Below are 17970 nucleotides of genomic sequence, written 5' to 3'. Positions count from 1 at the left end.
TTGCCTGCCCCCGCTTTCCTTCTCAGCCCAACACCAAGGCCCAGCGGTGATCCATGGACGGGGAAGGATAGGCCGGGTGGTTGGGGGACCTGAACCCTGCTTGACTGAAGGAGCCCCTGACCACCCTGACGCGCCCGACCTGATCGTGTCAACTTTCCTTTCCTCGGTGCCTCTGCATAGGTACCTTACGTAACTTCCTTTCCAAGTTCTCAAAAGAACAGAAGAGCCTAGGGCTTGTTGAAGCATTGAAGTGCTCGAGTGACGGGAGTGACATGGCCTCCCGTCCCAGTTGCACGTTGACGCTGACTGTGCACCAGCACCATCGTCCCGTTGTCGGTGCCAGGTGGGCCCCTTCGAGTTTCTCCTCATTCCATTGAGAAAAGCGAAGGGAGCTTCAGGTTTCCAAGATTGTCGGGCCAGGTCCGGGCCCATGCGACACTCAACGCCGCCCGTCCTGCCGCTGCTGCGCTCCTGCACCTCGAAGCTCTTCAAGGTAGTGGGCGGGTCCTTCCCAACTTTCCCCCCAGGGCCCCAGGCACAGAAAAAAAACACAAAACTGGGTGATCCGGTCATTTGATGCGTCATCATTGGCTGGGGCTGACCTGGGGGAAGGAATGGAATGGGGGTCCAGGGTGGCTCCCAGGAGCGAGGGGAAAGGCGGCGGGCGGCGGGCGATACGTACCGGCAGCTTTCCCGTCTTCGTCTCGTCAGTCTGTCACTGGGTGAAGTCTGTCATTGTCACCGTCACGTAACTAAGGTACTGAGGTATTGGGTTTGCTACTGAAGGCATTCGAGTGAATTGCCTCAGTCTTCCTTGTCTTTGCGCATCTACTAGCCTGTCTGTTAGCTTTGAGTGAAGCAGAGAATGTGAATTCATAAGGAATAGCCAAGTTACACATAGGAAGAGCCCCAACAGCTCCATCTTACAGATAGAATGTGCACCTCATCTTCTTCAGCAAACTGATACGAAACATTCTTGAGCATGTCAGGATCTAGCCATAGCGTCGGTCATTGAGGGTCTCGTTGACATTGCGTGTACCTGGGTGGAATAGGATATCACCACTTGCCGGATGAACTTTGTCGAATTACCATACTACGTGACTGCTTACATCTGCCGTCAACAACGGTCGATGTCAAGGTCATGTTCATGGCCACAGCATCGACGCGACACCTTCTCGAGTCTCAGATGAAAGAGTGAAGTGACAAGAGACACGCAGACACGGCGCGCAACACCCAAGACAATACGCAAGGCACGCCACCTTAATTACCCCAACCTTTGCCTCCATTCCCCTTGCTGCGGGTGAGATACCTGACTCTCTCCATCATAATTGTACTTTTAAGATGCATGAGCATGGTCTTGTACGTAACATCACGCCAAAAAGTTACCTTTAACCTCAGCGAGAACAAAAGGAAGACATGGCCCTTCGCACTCTCACACGACTCGCCCGGGGGAACCCCGCGCCTTGGGGCCATGTTTGTCCACCGCCAGTTTTCCAGAGGTGCTTGGAAGTTGGGGCATCCCGCATGCAACTCTCTGCATTGTGCATTCTGCATCTGTCTGGTGGCTTGCCTTGCTTTCACCTCCCTCCCTCTCTTACGATTCGAGCACGGCAGACAAACCCACTCGTTCCTTTGCCTGCCCGAAGACTACCTTACCTGCCCGGAGACTAGAGTGATGATGTGACAGCCCATTCGTAAGAAATGCTTTGCAGAGCTGCCGTGCGTCCCTCGTTTCTGGCATGCGGCGATGCGCTGTCGACTTTCAACGTTCTCTTCTTCCCCGCCCTCGTTCCTGTTCCCGTGTTCCTCGATCAGATGCTTTGACCTTTGACGGCAGTACTATTGTCAACGGACAGTCGCACTAAGACTCTGCGGACCGTCTCTTCCTGCATAAGCTTACCTGACCTTACCTTGCCATAGTGTGCCATGGTACGGATAGGGCCCCTTGGATCGTCCATGTCCCCTTGCGCATCTTCGTCCCCCCTCGTTTTCCCCCCATCGTCTCCTTGCTGCTCTCCAGCTCCTCCACGCCTTGCGCGCCGTTCGGTCCTGTCTTGAAGCTTCTGCGTTCGTCGTGAGGCGCACGATACCCTTTCAGCTTGGGTTCCCTGCAGCTTCGAGAGGAAGGAACTGTTCAGGAAGGAATGGACATCTGAATACGTATCTACCCGGATCCTTCTTTCCTTCTTCATTTCTACATCGTCGGCTCTTTCCTTCCATCCAAATCGACATTAGGGAAAGTACGTGGCTGATTCCTTACCTAAGGTACCTTACCTACTCAATCGGATAGTCACGTGAAGCCATCACCACATTTTCCTCGAGTCTGGCGCGGTAAAAGCTACCTACCGGCACCTTACGACTCGACTTGAGCATCCACGGACAAAGCAACCTCACCAACTCATCACGTCAAATCTGTCAATCGACAAAGGAGCCCACCGGCTTGCGGTAGGGAAAACAACATCCATACATACTTCGTTCCCCGGGCGCGGCGCATCGACATCATCGTTTCCCATCAACGGGGGGCCACCTGTCTCACTAGCGCGAACGAACCTCCCCCGGCATCCCTGTCGCGTTCCGGCTGATTTGCGCCCATTTGCCAGCGGCGGCCCCAAGGTCACCAGCTCACGGTCCCAAGTCCCCCAACCTGAGGTACGGATAAGTCTCCAAGCAACAGCAGGTCGAGTGGTCGAACTCGACTTTTGGACCTAGCCGCGTCTCCAGCTTGACCTCTTACCACCACCTTGCAGACTGCAGTGATCAAGGGTGAACCACCTTGTCACCTTGACCTTGATCGCGACCTCTCTCTTGAGTCTTCCCCCCATCCCCGAAGGAGACAAGACAAGACACCACCATCTCCTCAACCCACCCACACCAACAAGAACCGGGACCCTGTCGCCAGTCCACCATCACCTCCACCTGGACCTTCACACCCCTGGCCCCCGAGGTACTGCAAAAAAAAGAGGCGAGGGCCAAGGAAAAGAAAGAGAGGGAAAAAACGAGAGTGAGCACAGGCACAAGCTGTTCAATGCCAGCAGCCGGCCAGCCCAGCTCCACCGAAACAGGATCCGACCAGGGGAATCCAAAATAATTCTGCGTCCGTGTAACACAACAGTGTGTCGCGATCTTCCTCTGTTCCTCGACCCTTCCCTCCTACTTCCCTACCTTGCTTCACACCTCACCTCACCTTGCCTCTCACCCTCAACCTTACCCTCCCACAACACCACACTCTCGGTTCCTCAACCGTCGCCTTGTCGAACCCTCACCACCGCGACCAGCACCGAACGATACCTTTACCTATCGAGCGATCCTCTTCGGCACCCGCACACGAGTCTGCTTTTGCGATAGCATCCACTGCACCCTAGTCGCCGTCGCGCTGACGCACCCTCCGACACCTATGTGCAATCCACCCTGTGGGCTTTGAGCTAAAAACTCGGCGCGATGGATCCAAGACAGCCGCCACAGCTGCCCTTCTCGCGCAACGCTGCTTCGCAGTACAGCCGCTCACCTTTTCCTCCATCGTCGAACACGACCGCGACATCAACACCGAACCAGTCGCCATTCCCACCCGTCTCCCATCCGCCTGCGAATAATCCTCCATATGCCGAGCATCAGCGGCGCTCCTCAGAAAATCCATACTACTCATCGGGCCCGAGATCGTTCCCACAAGAGCCCAGCTCGGGTCCTCCTCCGTCGGGCCACTCTCGACACCCGAGTGCATCCTCATTACCTGGTGGCCCGCCGATGAATCGTAATATGCCTCCTCCTGGCTCTCCTCCCCAGCCCGGGAACCCACCTCCTCCGGGATCGCATCAGATGGGACACTATGGCTTGCCTGTGCCAAGAGCTCCGCCTTTGAATGTTGGTCATCCAACTTCATTTCCGGGGGGCCGCGAGCTACCCTCGCTACACTCAATACAAAGAACGGGAAGCACCGGTAGTTCAATGTCAATATCCTCCATGCTGGGCGGTCCTCCGGCAGCGCAAAGAGAGTCGCAGCCACCGCCTTCGCATTTTCCTGCGCCTGCGACCTCGGCGCCTTCTGGGCCGACGTTCGCGCCGACGATGCAGGCTTCCCCGAGAATGCACTCTGCATCTTCCGACTACCAGCCTTTCAGAAGACCTCAGACACCAGACCATCAGCGCCCGTATGATCCGAGAGGCAGCGCTGCTGCTTCACCACAGGGTACTTATTCGACCACGCCCGAGATGCAGCGGTACGGCACACCCCAGCAGAGCTACCACCAGCGCGGACCTTCAGCTCAAGATGGTAGAGAATCGAGCCGAATGCCTCAAGGCCCTCCGCCGAGGCCTACGAGCCAGCCAAAGTCGTTCCAGAACATGCCGCCGAGGTCTGCTGATATGGGTCGAAACAACGGACCGGAAGAGATGTATCCGAGGCGAGAGGAGATATCCAGAGGCTCAATGGAGTACAATCCTGAAAGACCCGGTCTGAAGCCCATGACCTTTGATGACCGTTACCGCGCAGAAAGAGATCGCCGGGATGAGATCGAGTTCAGGGAAAGGGAGCAGGCGAGGGAAAGAGAGCGCAGAGACAGAGCATATTCGGGAGGCGACGGCGGTCGAGGACCTCCTGTACACCAGGGCGAATATCGGCCCCAGGAAGTTCAAAGAGGCCAGCCTCCGCCATTTACCCGGCCCCCGGAGCAGCAACGTGAACAAGGCCCTTGGCCGCCAAGACAGCAGCCGCCTTTTGATCAGTCTAGAGTACCGTACGATCCCGCTGGATTACACCCAAGGCATCACGAATACCCTCCGACCTCTGCGCCTGGTTACCCACCTCAAGGTCAGGGTCATCCCGCTCCAGCTCCTCAGTTCCAGCAACAGCCGCCTCCCAACGATCGGTATCCTCCCAATCATGCTCAGCAGCCCCCTCCAGGCCAGCCCGGGCCACCAGGGCAGCCCGGCCAGCCCGGTCAGCCGCACCTGCAGCTACAACAACCACAACAGCAGCAGCAGCCTTTTGACTCTCCCGAGCGACGGATAAATCACTTACACCCCCAAGGGCAACCGCCTCCGCCGCATCGCCGTCCAGCCGAAGAAGGCCCGCCGCCTCCATCAGTCGCATACAGCACACCTCATGGCCCGCCAATGTACGATTCGCCTCGCAACCGACCTGCGGAAGAGCATCCAAACAATAATCAAAGAAATTTGTTGGCGGTCCAGGAAATTAATCGGAAAGGACGAGTGTCGCCGCTGCCTCAGGCTGTCCAAGGAGCACAATCACGACAGCCAGGACCACCAGGGCAGCTTAGCATAAAGAGCGAGTTTGGTAAGATGTTCTCCGGGATAGGAAGCGGAGTCACCCTTACTGGCAGCCCTGTCAACACCGTGACTCCATCGCCATACACAAACGCGAGTCTTGCAAGACGCGACGAAGCAGACGGCCCAGCGCACGAGTCTGGACCAGAGACAGCAGCGCCCAAACCCAAGGGCAGGCGGAGAAAGTTGAAGGAAGATGAGACCAAGGGTGACGAGGACAGCACGGGACGACTGACGCCTGTTGGTCGAGCAAAGCGCCCGAAGACTCATCAACACCACCACCATCAGTACGTCCCGGTTCCCTCTGGTCTTTCTACAACGACTAACGACGACAGCCATCATCACCATCACCACCATGGTCATCATGCTGTCGATCACGCCAATGCCCCCACCCCTACTCCCAGTGGCGGCACGCCTTTCAAGAACGTAAAGGGAAACACTCCCATCCCATCTCCGACAGGACTGGCGAAGGATTTGCCGGCTGCTCACCACCATCATGTTCCTCGACCAGCGCATCAGCATACACACGTTAAGGAGACGCCCGCCAAGCAGGCCGTGCAGAGCCCGACGAATGTTCTTCCTCCCAAGCCGAAGACAATTGTAACCTCCAAGGCTGTGGTCGAGTCGGTTGCTCACTTGCCGCGAACCCATCTGGGCGATGTGCTCTATGAACCCAAGCTCAGCCCCGCGAGACAATTGCCAAATGTTCCATCCGGCCGCGGATTTTCCTCGACGCCTATGCCACTTCCTTGGAATGTCATCAAGGACAAGGAGAACTGCACACTGACGGTGAAGGTACCCAAGGTGCACCTGACTTCAGCGGCAAGGGAAGAGATCACGGCTCGCAGGGCATTATGGGGCACAGACGTGTACACGGACGACTCGGATGTCGTTGCTGCCTGCATTCACGGCGGATGGATTCGGGGTGAATGGGCTGATGATGTGGACGTGGCAATGTTGGACCTCGATCGCGGTATCAATGCCCCCGAAAAAGAAGTTCCGGCAACGAAAAGACGCAGCAAGGAAAAGGAGAAGGAGGAGAAGGCCCGGTTGGAGGCCAATTCGGCCACATATCTCGAAAAGCCGCCCAGGACAGGCCCTGTCACTGTACCCGTCGATCGCGATATGCACGTCAGCCTCGTGGTTCTCCCACGATTGGATAAGTACGGTAGCACTACTCGCTTCGGCATTCAGTCGCGAGAATTTGGTGGACGGTACAACGGTCGACAGTCGATCCATGACGGCATCAGCTACATGATTACGGGTATTCGCTGGGTCACGAATGGCGCCGGCACGCAAAACCGTCTCCGTGGCAAAGGCCGCAGAGAGCGAATGCGCAAGGCCATGGGAGAGATGCACGCGGCCAGCCGAGGCCTTAACGGGGCTGAGCTGGAGCGCGAGAAGCTTCGCCTGAGTAAGATTCGAGGAGAGATCGTCTCCGGCACCTGGTGGAAGAGAAACCAAGGTTCGCGCGCCTTTGGCGAGGACAAGGAAGAACGAGCGCCGAGCGAAGGAGACAAGGAAAACAGAATCGACGGCGAGCCTCCTCAAAGTGCGGCTCCCAAGGCGAACGGAGTCATCACGAATGGCGCTTCAGCGGCCGATGACGACAAGATGGATGTGGATAGTGCCACCGCAAAGGTCCCTGACGTTCCGGTTGCTTGAGATATCTATCACGGCTTGATTTAGAGACGAATGGCATATATGAGCATGGAGCAGCGGATGACAAAGTTGGAGTAGTTTTGTAGGAGTAGCGCTGGTTATAATACCCAATACTTTTTGAATACTTGAAGTGGTTCGAGGTCATGAGATGGTATCTTGATGTGATTATGGCGACTAGTTACTATACACTGATGATACAATGCGAGAGGACTTCTTCATTTAAACGTGTTGCCTAACAGGGGATGTCCCAATGTCTTCTGGCGTCGCTTTGCAAGTCGAATCGGCTCCATCTGTATCGAGGCAAAGTCGCTCTCTCTCTCTTAGGAGCGCTCAACTTCCTACCAGATGTACCCCGCAAAAAAGACACGAAATTATCGTTCACGGGACATCTAGAAATCCGTCACGCGACCGTTGTAGCTCCAATCACCACCAGACCCCCAACGAAGGGGCTCCCGCTTGGGCCCGCCGACCTCGCCGGTGCGCGGGTTGACGTCGCCCTCGAACTCTGCGGGGGCGCCGCGGACGTAGTTCGGGTGCATTGTGTCTTCGTCCGTTGCTGCGATCGTGGGGGTCGCGGTCGCAGCGGTAGCGGGTTCGGTCGCCGTTGCTGTTGTGGTCGCTTCGGTTGCGACTGAGGAGGAGGGGGATGAGTCGGCAGAGGTGGACGAGGCGTCGGCGGGGGGTTCAGATTGCTCTTCGACGAGGTGTTGGAAGGCGCTCGAGACGGAGGCCTGGCGCTGGAGACGCTCGAACTCGGCTTGTTGGTCTGCTGGGAGGCGGGGGGGCGCGGGGCCGCGGGAGAAGGCTGAGGTTGAGGAGAGGCGGACCGGGATTGAGGTTGAGGGTTTGACGTGGGTGAGGTTTAGGAGGGGGCGGAGGCGGAGGAGGCGAGACATTTTGGAGTGTGGTTTGTCGACTTGGGGTTTTGTCTTCTGCGTTTGATTTGTGAGAGTTTGGGTTGGTCGAGGTGGGGTGTAGAGGCGTTGTTGGGCGGTTTTGGTGGTGGTGATGTGAAGAGTGCGGGTTTGAAGGTGGACGATTTCGGGACGATGGCGAAAATGCTCGGTAAAAGAAAATGTCACAATGTCATTGACGCGGGTTGGTCGGAGCGCAGCGCAGTGCAGCGCGGGAGGCGTTTTTTTTTTTGGACCCTTGCTGGCAGCTGCACACTTGGGTTCCCCAATGAGCGGCGCCATCCATGGCTTTGGGCTTCCGGTGGCGGAGGCGGATGGGGCCGAGGTTTGCCGTCGCGGAAGCTCAAAGGTGCCTGGGCAGGTCTGGAGGTACCTCCCGTGTGGATGACATAATGGGATGCCCGTGGGCGGGCTCTAAACTCTGTGATCATGGAGTTTGAGCCCTCATACCAACTGGTTGTTTGATTGTACGAGTGCATTAGTAGCTCCAGAATTCAACTCATTTCCAGAGAGAGTTTCCTGTCTTTGTTACCAAGGTATTACCGCCACTATTGTTAATTCGACTTAAGCAAGGATCACTCTATTTACTCAGTATATCTTGAGATTTATTCCATCCGTAATACACTCCCAACACGAGGCGCTGTCGAACAGGCAAAGACGTATATAATACTTAACCAATTTCATTGCCAAATTACACAAGTCGTCATTGGCACATGCTTAGTGACATTTCAAGGTACGCTTGTATTTCTGGGCTTCGGTCTCAGAACACCCAGAGCTAGATGCCTGCCTGCCTCTTCCAAGGGAAAATCTCTTTAGTACACGACGAGTTTAAATACCAGACACGTGTCTGGCTGCTAATCCTCCCATCTACGCACAGCCACACGGAGCACTCGTGTCAAGCAGCTGGTTAAGCTACCCTACCTTACCATATAAAAGAGCTTAAGACTTGCGCCTAGTTCTCAAGTCTGACAGATGTACCGTCTCATAAGGAACTATTGGGAGATAATGGTAGGTTGTATGTCTCGTCAAGGGACAGACTCGATGAGGCGAGTAACTGTTTCATCAGCTTTCTCAAAAAGTCTAGTTCACCATTCACAGACCCTACCATCAGTATGTCTACCTTAAGGTTCCTTACTTTCTCCATCACCCCTCGACGTGCATTGCATATAGAATACACCAAGACACACGAGGGCTTACTTGGGACGAAGAGCTGTTTTGAACCTTTAGGATAGCCGAACGACAAGCCTATAACATGCCAATGGCATGTTCCTAAAGTTTGATGGCCGATCATTGCCACAGGACAATAGGAAAACTGCGGGTTCTTGGGCAAGGAAAACCGAAAAGTGCCTTTCTCCGCCTTTATATACAGAAACCCTTGATTCTCGCGTTTGGCCTGTGATTTTTGATATAGACTTTTTTATCTGCCGCCCACCTCCTTCACCGTGACTTGGACTATCACAATATTCCACGGCAGCGTATGTTCCCTTCGCCCACAGGAGCGACCGTATCATAGCTTATGAATCACAATCTTTCCGCTCCATCAACGGGCATTGAACCATTGATGGATATTCTCTGCCAAGACTACCAGGAACCAAACTTCCAAGACGGCATTATGGGCAACCTTTCACATGACTGGCGAGCTGGCGCTTTCAGGAACACATCATTCTGGGAAGAAGGGAAGATGGATGGCACTGATGTCAAGCGCTCCAATCATATTCACGTCTGCATCGCTGCCATCCCGACTCGCCGGGAATCCCAAGCCCGACACGCGAGCTGCTGAACTACCCCCAGTAAGCTTAAACTCACGACGGGAGCCCCGGAGAATTTAAGCTTCAACGTCCGTCGGCTCCAGGAACGCGCACCCATGGCGCGGAGTACAGCAGTTCGCATGCAGGGTAAGGGATCGGCTTCTAAACGAGCACGTTTCCGTCCGTTCTACTCGGTAGCTCACTTCGACATCATGTTTCTGAGAATGCCGATACAGTCCCAGCACGTCCAGCCAACCGAAAGAGACTCGCGTGTTCGCATCCACAATCCTCAGTTCCACGATTGTCTTCGTCCATGGACCATGCCCGGCGCGTGGTGTCCATCGTGGGGTGTCCCCCGGACCCCCGCTCCGACAGGGGCATCGCCCGCTAATCCCACCAATCCCCCACCTCCTCCGATATTGCGGTCTAGAGTCTTGGCAGAATGGCTGGTTTCTCTTTCGCCGGGCAGACCGCGGACGGCGGGCGAGCGGTCCACTTTGAAGACAACGCCGAGTTGACTGACTCCCCTTCCCTCTTCCCGAGAACTGTCTGCCCATGATGGGCTTCTGAGGAGAGTAAACCCGAAATTGGCGGGACGATTGCAGTTTGTGGCGTGTCTGATGGGCTCGCTTACACGGAGACTGACCCGCGGCATATGCGATGTTCTCGGAAGATGACTTACACGGCGATGCCCTCCCACTCCCTTCACACCTCCATGACGAACGACCTTTGAGAAGCGATATAAATCTCCTCATCCACTCCCTCTTCCACTCCGTCCTCCCACCGGCTCACTCTCCATCACAAGAAGAAGGGACCTCCAAGTTCCACCCCATCACGCCCAAAATGCGTCTCCTCTCAACCCTAACATCCTTCCTCGCCCTCGCAGCGGCACCCCTCGTCTCCGCCTTCACAAACCCCATCCGCCGTCCCGGCGGCTCCGACCCGTTCCTGACCTACTCGGGCGACGGCTACTACTACCTCCTCTCCACGACCTGGTCCACCGTCGAAATCGCCCGCTCCACCACCATCGAAGGGCTCAAGACCGCCACCAAGAAAGTCGTCTACTCCTCCGCCGACGCCTCGCGATGCTGCAACGTCTGGGCGCCCGAGGTCCACTGGTTGGGGAACCGGTGGTATATCTACTTCACGGCGGGCGGGAGCGCGAATTTGGATAATCAGAGGATGCATGTTCTGAGGGGTACGTCTTGCACCACACACTCACCTACACACTCCTCTTCTTCTCGTCACTAGCTTAAACAATGTCATGAGAGCCTCGTCACTAACACACAACAGGCGGCACAACCCCCTGGGACGCCTACACCTACGTAGGCCGCATCGGCCCCGACGAATGGGCCATCGACGCCTCCGTCCTCCGCACCCCCTCCCTAGGCGAATACCTCGTCTTCTCCTGCTTCCACGGCGCAACCTACCAATCCATCTGCATTCAAAAGCTCAATACGGACTACGTCTCCACCTCCGGCTCCGTCGCCCTCATCTCCCAGCCCACCCAATCCTGGGAACGCGTCTCCCACCCCGTCAACGAGGGCCCCGCGGCGCTCTACTTTGGCGGGAAGACCTACCTCGCGTACTCTGCGTCGTACTGCTGGTCCGCGTCGTATTGTCTGGGTTTGTTGACCTGGGACGGGAGCAGGGCGCCGACGGACCCCGCGGCGTGGACGAAGGGGAATGGGTGTGTGCTGAGTAGTGGGAATGGGCATTACGGCACGGGGCATAATAGCTTCTTTGCGAGCCCGAAGGGGGATCAGACGTGGATTGCGTACCATGCTACTGCGAATAGTGCGGGCGCGTGCGATGACAGTCGGTATACCATGGTGCAGATGCTCGGGACGCATAGTAACGGCTCGCCTAACTTTGGGACGCCTGTTGCTTTTAGTTATGCGTATGGTGAGCCGTCCAAGTGAGTCTGGGATGGGAGGGAGGGGTTTGCGAGTGATGTTGGAGGGAGGGAGAGGTAGGGTGTTGATGACTGATGCTGGTGATGAAGATATGATGGAATGAGATGAAGCTACAAATAAATGGATTTGGGGGGAGTGGAGGGGGGGGGGGCGCATATATGAGATTTGATGCTCGATTCTTGTAAATACTGTGTTATTGGAATTGGAAGTACATAACAATCGCGTTCGTCTGAAGTTTCTGATGCATTTTCAAGCCAATCGACTCATCAGGAGACAAAATAAGGGTGAGATGGTAGAACGTCACTGATTCAATGTAACTGTGTCAGATTAAATTCATGGAATAACGGACGTGAGAAGAGATCCTTTGGGTTAGGTAGGTACTTGGGATCAAAACGTGGGATCAGAACATTAGGGCTATATATGACTGACCTTTATGGATCTTAACATTTCATTGTGGGTTGCTCAAGTCACGAGAGGCGGCAGGTGTGAAGGTATTAGTTATTCTTGGTTATCCTATTCCCAACTCGACTGCCGGCATCAGCCTTGTGCCATAGCTCTCTACACTGCATCCGTAAATGCCTGTGGCTCGGGCCGCTTACTCTATACAGGGTATGCCATCATTAAATCCCTTATTTCATACTCTGCTTGAGGTATCGTGTGTTCAAAACAATTACGCCGTCGCTGTTGGATGATATCATTCGATAATGTCGGGCGCAGTCAGCCCGACGTTTGGAGTATCGCCTCTCCCACCTTGATCCTGGCCGTGCAATTCTGGAGGCCGCATATCCTAAATCTGGCCATTGCCGACGAATTCCCGCTGCACTTCAATCTCTCCGCTATCGGCGGTAAAACGTCGCTCGAGAACCCATCTAGTCTCGCCACTCTCCTCCTCCTTGATATATGATATACTGTCCGCAGACCCCTTGTGTTTGTGACCCATGCCAGGCCTCCGCTGAGGTTGGGGCGTCGGGTCGATCCGGGGCACGAGGTTCGGATGCATAGCTGTATCCGGGCTCTTCATCCATAAGCCCGAGTGGGAAATGGTGTTGGAGATTGACAGCTCATCCATCTCGTCGGACTCCGGAACGGGGTCGAATGCCGCGCTGTGCGTGAAGTGGGGAGAGTTCATGACCACCGCAGGACTTTGTGTCAGTGGTGGCAGAGGCGGAGGCGGTGACCCTAGAGTGGGCATGGACATGGTGAGAGTAGGGGAGCCCGACGTGCTGCCTGCATCCGAAGAATCCATGTCGCGGCTGCGAACAGAGAATGCCGAGTTCTTACGGCCATGGCCATGTATGCCCAGCATGTTGTGAGGCCCCGGGCCCCAAGGTGAGCTTCCACCTTCGCCCCTCTCAGATCTTGGTGACCCCTCCCGACTGGAGACCAGACTGGCCTGTGATCCACCCCAAGCCCTTGAACGAAGCCGCATCAGCGCTGACAGGCTCATATTATCGTCACCATCAGCCATCATGGCAAGTTGGGCCAGGCCAGGGCTCTGGAGACTTGATGGACCGGAACCGATGCCAGGCGGGACCGCGAGACTCATGATCGAGTTACGATTCGAGTACTCGGATCTCTCCGTGATAGGCGTGAGGTTGGGCTCTCGAGATACTATCCTCCCGGACTTGCTTCGGGATACACCCGACGGCCCAAAGAAGCCGCCGTTAGCATATTCGAAAGGCTTCTCATCCGATCCGTTGGAGCTATCCCTACTGTGGCGCCCACCTCCTTCGACAGGAGCAGAGTAGAACCCAAACTCCTGACCATACCAACCGTCAGAGTCGTTGGCAAGGGCACTAGCGTTCGCCTCCGCAATGAAGTCGTCATAGTCGACATCGTAATCATTCAGGTCTTCGCGAAACCCAGTGTCGTCGTAATCATCGTAGTCGTCCATATTCTCATGCTGTGGAAGGTCATCTAAGGATTCTCCACTGGGCGACATCAGCTCGCTTGGAGGGGGTGACGAGTCTCGTCGAAAACGACCATTGGCGGCGGCTTCGAACGCTGCTGCCGCCAGAGCAGTTTGATAAGCATCCACCTTGTCCTGGCCCGTCGCTGAGAAACTAGAGGTCATTGCGGAAGATTCCTGGCCTTGGGCCAGGACATCGCTGCCTCGTTTGGACTCGTCGACAGAAGGAGCCGGCATACCGACGCTGAGGGAAGTATGGGCTGTCGATTGCGATACATTGGAATGCGCAGACAGGCGAGACGTGCTGTCTGAGATTCTCTTGACATTGTCAGGGGCACTGCCGTCTTGGACGCTAGGATCTTGACTTTCGCCGACCTCGGCATCGGTTCCTTGCACTTTATTCTCAGGCTGGGTGGTGCCACCAGTCATCGCAGCTCTGGCAGCTTGAGCTCTGGCAAAGGCGCCCGGAATAGGACGGCCATACTTGTCCGTATCGTCCAGATCAAAGATGGACTCGTCAAAGTAAGAGCCGTCCCCCTCGCCAGCAAATTCCAGCTCATCGAGAAGGCCGTTATCAAAATAGAGATCGTCCTTCTTAGGGACTGATAGAGGAGCGGGCGACAAAGACTGGGTTGGCTCGCGCAACGTTTTGTCCTCGTCTTGCAGCTTCGTATCGGTAATATTCAAGCCGTCGATCGGAAGTTCGGCAGCTGAATCAGTCGTAGTGGGCGACAAGTTCTGATCGGGAGCAAAGCCGGGACTCAACAGCTGGTTCAGATCTGGCGTATCTCTCGAGATGGCGAATCCAATCACCTTTCCGTCTGCATCTCTCGGCGTCGCTAACAGACCGGCGCTGTGTGGACTGGTCAAGGCCGAGGGAGGGCCTGATCGTTGAAAGACAAAGCCAGCAAAGTTCTCTTGATCGTTGTCTGGGTCGTTTGCAGCATCCTCGTCGAATTCGATCTCAACTTCTGGGACCGGATCAAGAGCGAAGGGGTCGGTTCCAGCCGCATCGAAGTCTTCACCGTCGTCGAGACCCAAAGGATCTGTGCCGCCAGCGTCAAAGTCCTCCTCGTATCCGTAGTCGTCTCCAAAGTCATTGCTCATCGGAATCGGCTCTTCGAACCCGTCGTCCTCCATCATCGCATCGTAATCAAAGTCCTCGTCAAAGTCGTCGAACCTAGAATCACGAGGTCCGCTAGGCTCAGGGTCGGACGTCTTCCTCTCGAGTTCGCGTTGACGATGTCGTTCTTCGAGCAGCTTCTCCTGCTTTGCCGCGCCGACCATGTCGAAGCTGAATCTGGAGGACGTACTCTTCAATCGGCGGGGCACAGAAGAAAGAACATCCTGCCCAGACACAGAGGCATGTCTTGAAGGGTTTGCTCTTGTGGACGGTGTTTTCTTGGATAAGATCGAGGACGCACTAATTGAGGGCTTCTTGGAGACGATTGAGGCCGAGCTCGACGATGGTGCGGTATCATCTTTGGGCGGCACGTCGGGCAGAGGTTTTGACTCCAAGTTCAAGCTGCTTCTTGTCTTCACCGACCCGCTCCCTGATTCAACAGCTGGCTGTGATATGACGCTGACGGAGCCCGAGTGACCAGATTCAGAAGCACTGCTTGTATTCCTTCCATGTTGAAATGCTTGTGATGGTGCTGCGCTCTCTCTGGACGACGTCTGGCCCAAGTCTGACATCTCCTCAGGTATCGGCGGTTGTGCTTTCGTCCCAGGGGTTGGCGCCGCGGCAGGGCTGGGACCCTCATTATTGGGGATGCTTCGTCGTGGTCGTGGAGCGCTAAAGTCATGAACTCTTGTCCCGCGAATTCGAGGATCGTATGACGGGTTTCCTCCCAGCGGGAGAGGCGTCAAGTCTGGTGCATTTTGACTTGTCTTTCTCCGTGCAAGCAGTGTTGACATTGGGTTTTTCAGAAAAGGCAGGCCTTTCCTACCCTTCGGGGCATCGGAACCATGGTTTGCCATGCGGATTGGCTCGCTCGACAACCTCGTTCCTGCAGGGCGACGTCCGGTGGCAGGATAGGCTTGAGCTTGGGGCGAGCTCTGTGTATTGCCCTGGTGATGCAGCTCGGTCGGGGTCGCAAAGGAGCCGGCATGTTTTGAGGCGCTCGTGGGTTGCGGTGGGGGTCTCGTCGGAGGGGCGGTGTTTATCGGCGGGGGTGCGGGCTTCGACCTTGTGAATTGACTTTCGTGGCTGCCTTGAAGAACCGGAGACGCGACCAGATCCGGTGATTTCGCCGCCATTTGTTGCTTCTTGAGCTGTTGTTGTTGCTCCTGTTGCTCGCGTTGGTATTTGCGCAAAGCGACGCCACCGAGGAAGCCAGAGTCTGCGTTGTATGGCGAGCGCACCGGTGGAGGCACGGGCGGCTGGGGTTTCTGCGTGTTGGGCTCTGGCGTCACCCTGATCTTGGTATCGACAGTCGGTCGCTCGAGCGGGGATGGCGATTCGGAGCTGGATGAGGTGACGCGGGGAATGGGCGGCAGGGTGGGAGGCAGTGAGGAATTCGTCGTCGAAGCCTGGGGTCGCATGTCTGGGCTTAAGGCGGCATCTTGAATGAAGGGAGAGTGCTGCTGTGGAAGCGAGGGATCCCAGGGAGCAGCGGCCGAGGGCTGTTCGGGGTTTGGCGAAGTGGGATTCGACTGTCCCCTCCGGTGGATTCGTAAATGGGAAAACATCGTCGTGGTTTCGGGACGGACGAGCTACTGGATGGATGGGTGATTCAGGCGCGAACGGCGATCCGAACCACCGGCGCAGGGGTGGCGGGTGGTCGCAGAGGAGGAAGCAATTACGGAGTCAGGTTGGCGGATAACGAGCGAAGGGAAGCTGGATCGAGCTCGCGACTCCAGTCCTCCAAGTCCAATATAGTCCCCGAAAACTAGGTACTGGTAGTGTTGGCACAGGAGACTAGACGACGTTGACGGTGTCAGTCTTCAGCCTCTTGAGCGAGACGCATTCACCTCCTTGCAGACAGAGGCGCAGTCATAGTTCGTCTGTCCTGGCTCGGATGCGATGGTGTATCAGCGTCAGTTTGCGTCGGCGTCAGATGCGTGTGTGAAGGCGCGAGCGTTGGGAGTGGTGTTGGTTGGCGGTGGTGGTGGTTGTGGTGGAGGGATGTCTTGGAGATTCGATGCAAGCTATTGGTAACGGTGCTTGCTGGGCATTAGACAGAGGATGTTGAAAGAAGAAAAACCCGAGTCATACGCCTGCCTGGAAGGAGTAATGAAAGGACGAGTACCTTGCAATAATAGTAAGGTATGGCGGGGAAGAGAGGTGGGAGCAAAGCAGTTGTGAGGATGGCAAAATCAGGTTCAGGATGACGGGATGAGAAAAAAAGAGATGGAAGGAAAAGAGGCAGCAGATAACGAATAGAGGTAATTGGAGAGCATCTGTAAGCAGGTTGGGCAGGCACGAAAAACTGCTGGATGCCGTTAGCTGTCACCACTTCTTTTCTGCTCTTGTCCCATGCCTTGCCCGGTTCTTAGTATGCGAGGTGGTATTACTCCCAGCTGCTTTTGGCGGCTGCGTGGGAGAACCTTGTCCATGCCATGCCAGTCAGGCCTCTATCTCTCTATCTCTCTGTCTCTCCGTCCGTCTACGGCCTGGTTTGTTTGGACTTTGCATATCTCCTTCTCATCATTTACTGCCATTCAAGTGACTACTAACCTGGTATCCTCATGCCGAGCTTCTCAAGTCATAGAACATCTTGCCAAGGAACAGCCGAAAACGCAATAGTAGACACTGCGAATGCTCAGACATTCACAGTCCAAGGCCTTGGCTGCTGCTGCCAGCACTCCAGGACTCGGCCTTGTCTGCTGGGCCGTGCGGCTTTTTGCAAACACTAATCATTGTTACGCAACATCCAGGATCAAGGACTCGGGACCCCAATTCCAAGGATTTCAGCAGGGCGAAGGCTCAGAGAATGGAGAGTGAACAGAGTCACCGCTCGGGCTGGCGCGCCCACTGCTGCAGGTTAGCCGTGTCAATGTCATCCATCATGTCATCCTCGATGGATGATGATGGATCTTGGAAAAACGCACCAGGGTTGCTGCAGGCCATCGGGTAAGGGCAAGAAAGGGTCCAGTCCTCCCCTCCATCAGTGGTCTCTCCAATCTCCATCAAAGACAGATGCCTGCCCGGAAATCAATAATAATAGCCAAGGTACCATAGATGGCTTCCGACTGCATCAGCCCAGTGGCTGCTACCTCCGGGTCTTCGGAACAGACGGCTCATTGTCGACTCCCTGCCTCGTCTTCGTCTTCGTCGCTACTTTTGTCCTCTCGCCATTCCTCCCTTTCTCTCTGTCTTGTCTCGTCTCGTCTGGACTCTGGGCAACCATCCCACATATCGACATCCACACGACATCCTTAGCACATCAGAAACCCTCCGAGTGCGTCTGATTGGGTCGTGGCAGACGCAAGGCGAAATGAAGCACACCCATTCCAGAATCCAGAGATCCATCCGCCAGTGCTAATGGCCCCGTTTTCTCCGACCCCCACCATCCTTCTGACGCCGAGCTCGAGACGCC

The 17970-nt window shown here is 55.7% G+C and overlaps 5 protein-coding genes across 5 annotated transcripts; 3 read left to right on the top strand and 2 right to left on the bottom strand.

Moving 5' to 3' along the window:
- Positions 1 to 3438: 3438 nt before the first annotated feature.
- Positions 3439 to 6945, top strand: CTAM01_05032 (histone deacetylation protein Rxt3; the record flags this gene model as incomplete). Its single annotated transcript, XM_060521062.1, has 1 exon — positions 3439 to 6945. The coding sequence occupies one exon, from the start codon at positions 3439 to 3441 to the stop codon at positions 6943 to 6945; it is 3507 nt and encodes a 1168-aa protein (XP_060384431.1).
- A 386-nt stretch (positions 6946 to 7331) lies between these two features.
- On the bottom strand, positions 7332 to 7838 carry CTAM01_05031 (uncharacterized protein; the record flags this gene model as incomplete). Its single annotated transcript, XM_060521061.1, has 1 exon — positions 7332 to 7838. The coding sequence occupies one exon, from the start codon at positions 7836 to 7838 to the stop codon at positions 7332 to 7334; it is 507 nt and encodes a 168-aa protein (XP_060384430.1).
- A 2609-nt stretch (positions 7839 to 10447) lies between these two features.
- CTAM01_05030 (glycosyl hydrolase family 43) lies at positions 10448 to 11526 on the top strand (the record flags this gene model as incomplete). Its single annotated transcript, XM_060521060.1, has 2 exons — positions 10448 to 10802; positions 10898 to 11526. 2 exons carry the CDS (start codon positions 10448 to 10450, stop codon positions 11524 to 11526), a joined length of 984 nt encoding a protein of 327 aa, XP_060384429.1.
- Positions 11527 to 12307: 781 nt separating this feature from the next.
- On the bottom strand, positions 12308 to 16120 carry CTAM01_05029 (uncharacterized protein; the record flags this gene model as incomplete). The annotated part of the gene is made up of 1 exon (XM_060521059.1): positions 12308 to 16120. One exon carries the CDS (start codon positions 16118 to 16120, stop codon positions 12308 to 12310), a length of 3813 nt encoding a protein of 1270 aa, XP_060384428.1.
- Positions 16121 to 17189: 1069 nt separating this feature from the next.
- Positions 17190 to 17375, top strand: CTAM01_05028 (uncharacterized protein; the record flags this gene model as incomplete). Its single annotated transcript, XM_060521058.1, has 1 exon — positions 17190 to 17375. One exon carries the CDS (start codon positions 17190 to 17192, stop codon positions 17373 to 17375), a length of 186 nt encoding a protein of 61 aa, XP_060384427.1.
- Between the last annotated feature and the right edge of the window lie 595 nt (positions 17376 to 17970).

The sequence above is a fragment of the Colletotrichum tamarilloi genome, assembly GCF_030869305.1.
Source record: "Colletotrichum tamarilloi strain Tom-12 chromosome Unknown Scaffold_12.1, whole genome shotgun sequence".
Taxonomy (NCBI): domain Eukaryota; kingdom Fungi; phylum Ascomycota; class Sordariomycetes; order Glomerellales; family Glomerellaceae; genus Colletotrichum; species Colletotrichum tamarilloi.
This window is presented reverse-complemented; position numbering and strand designations above follow the sequence as displayed.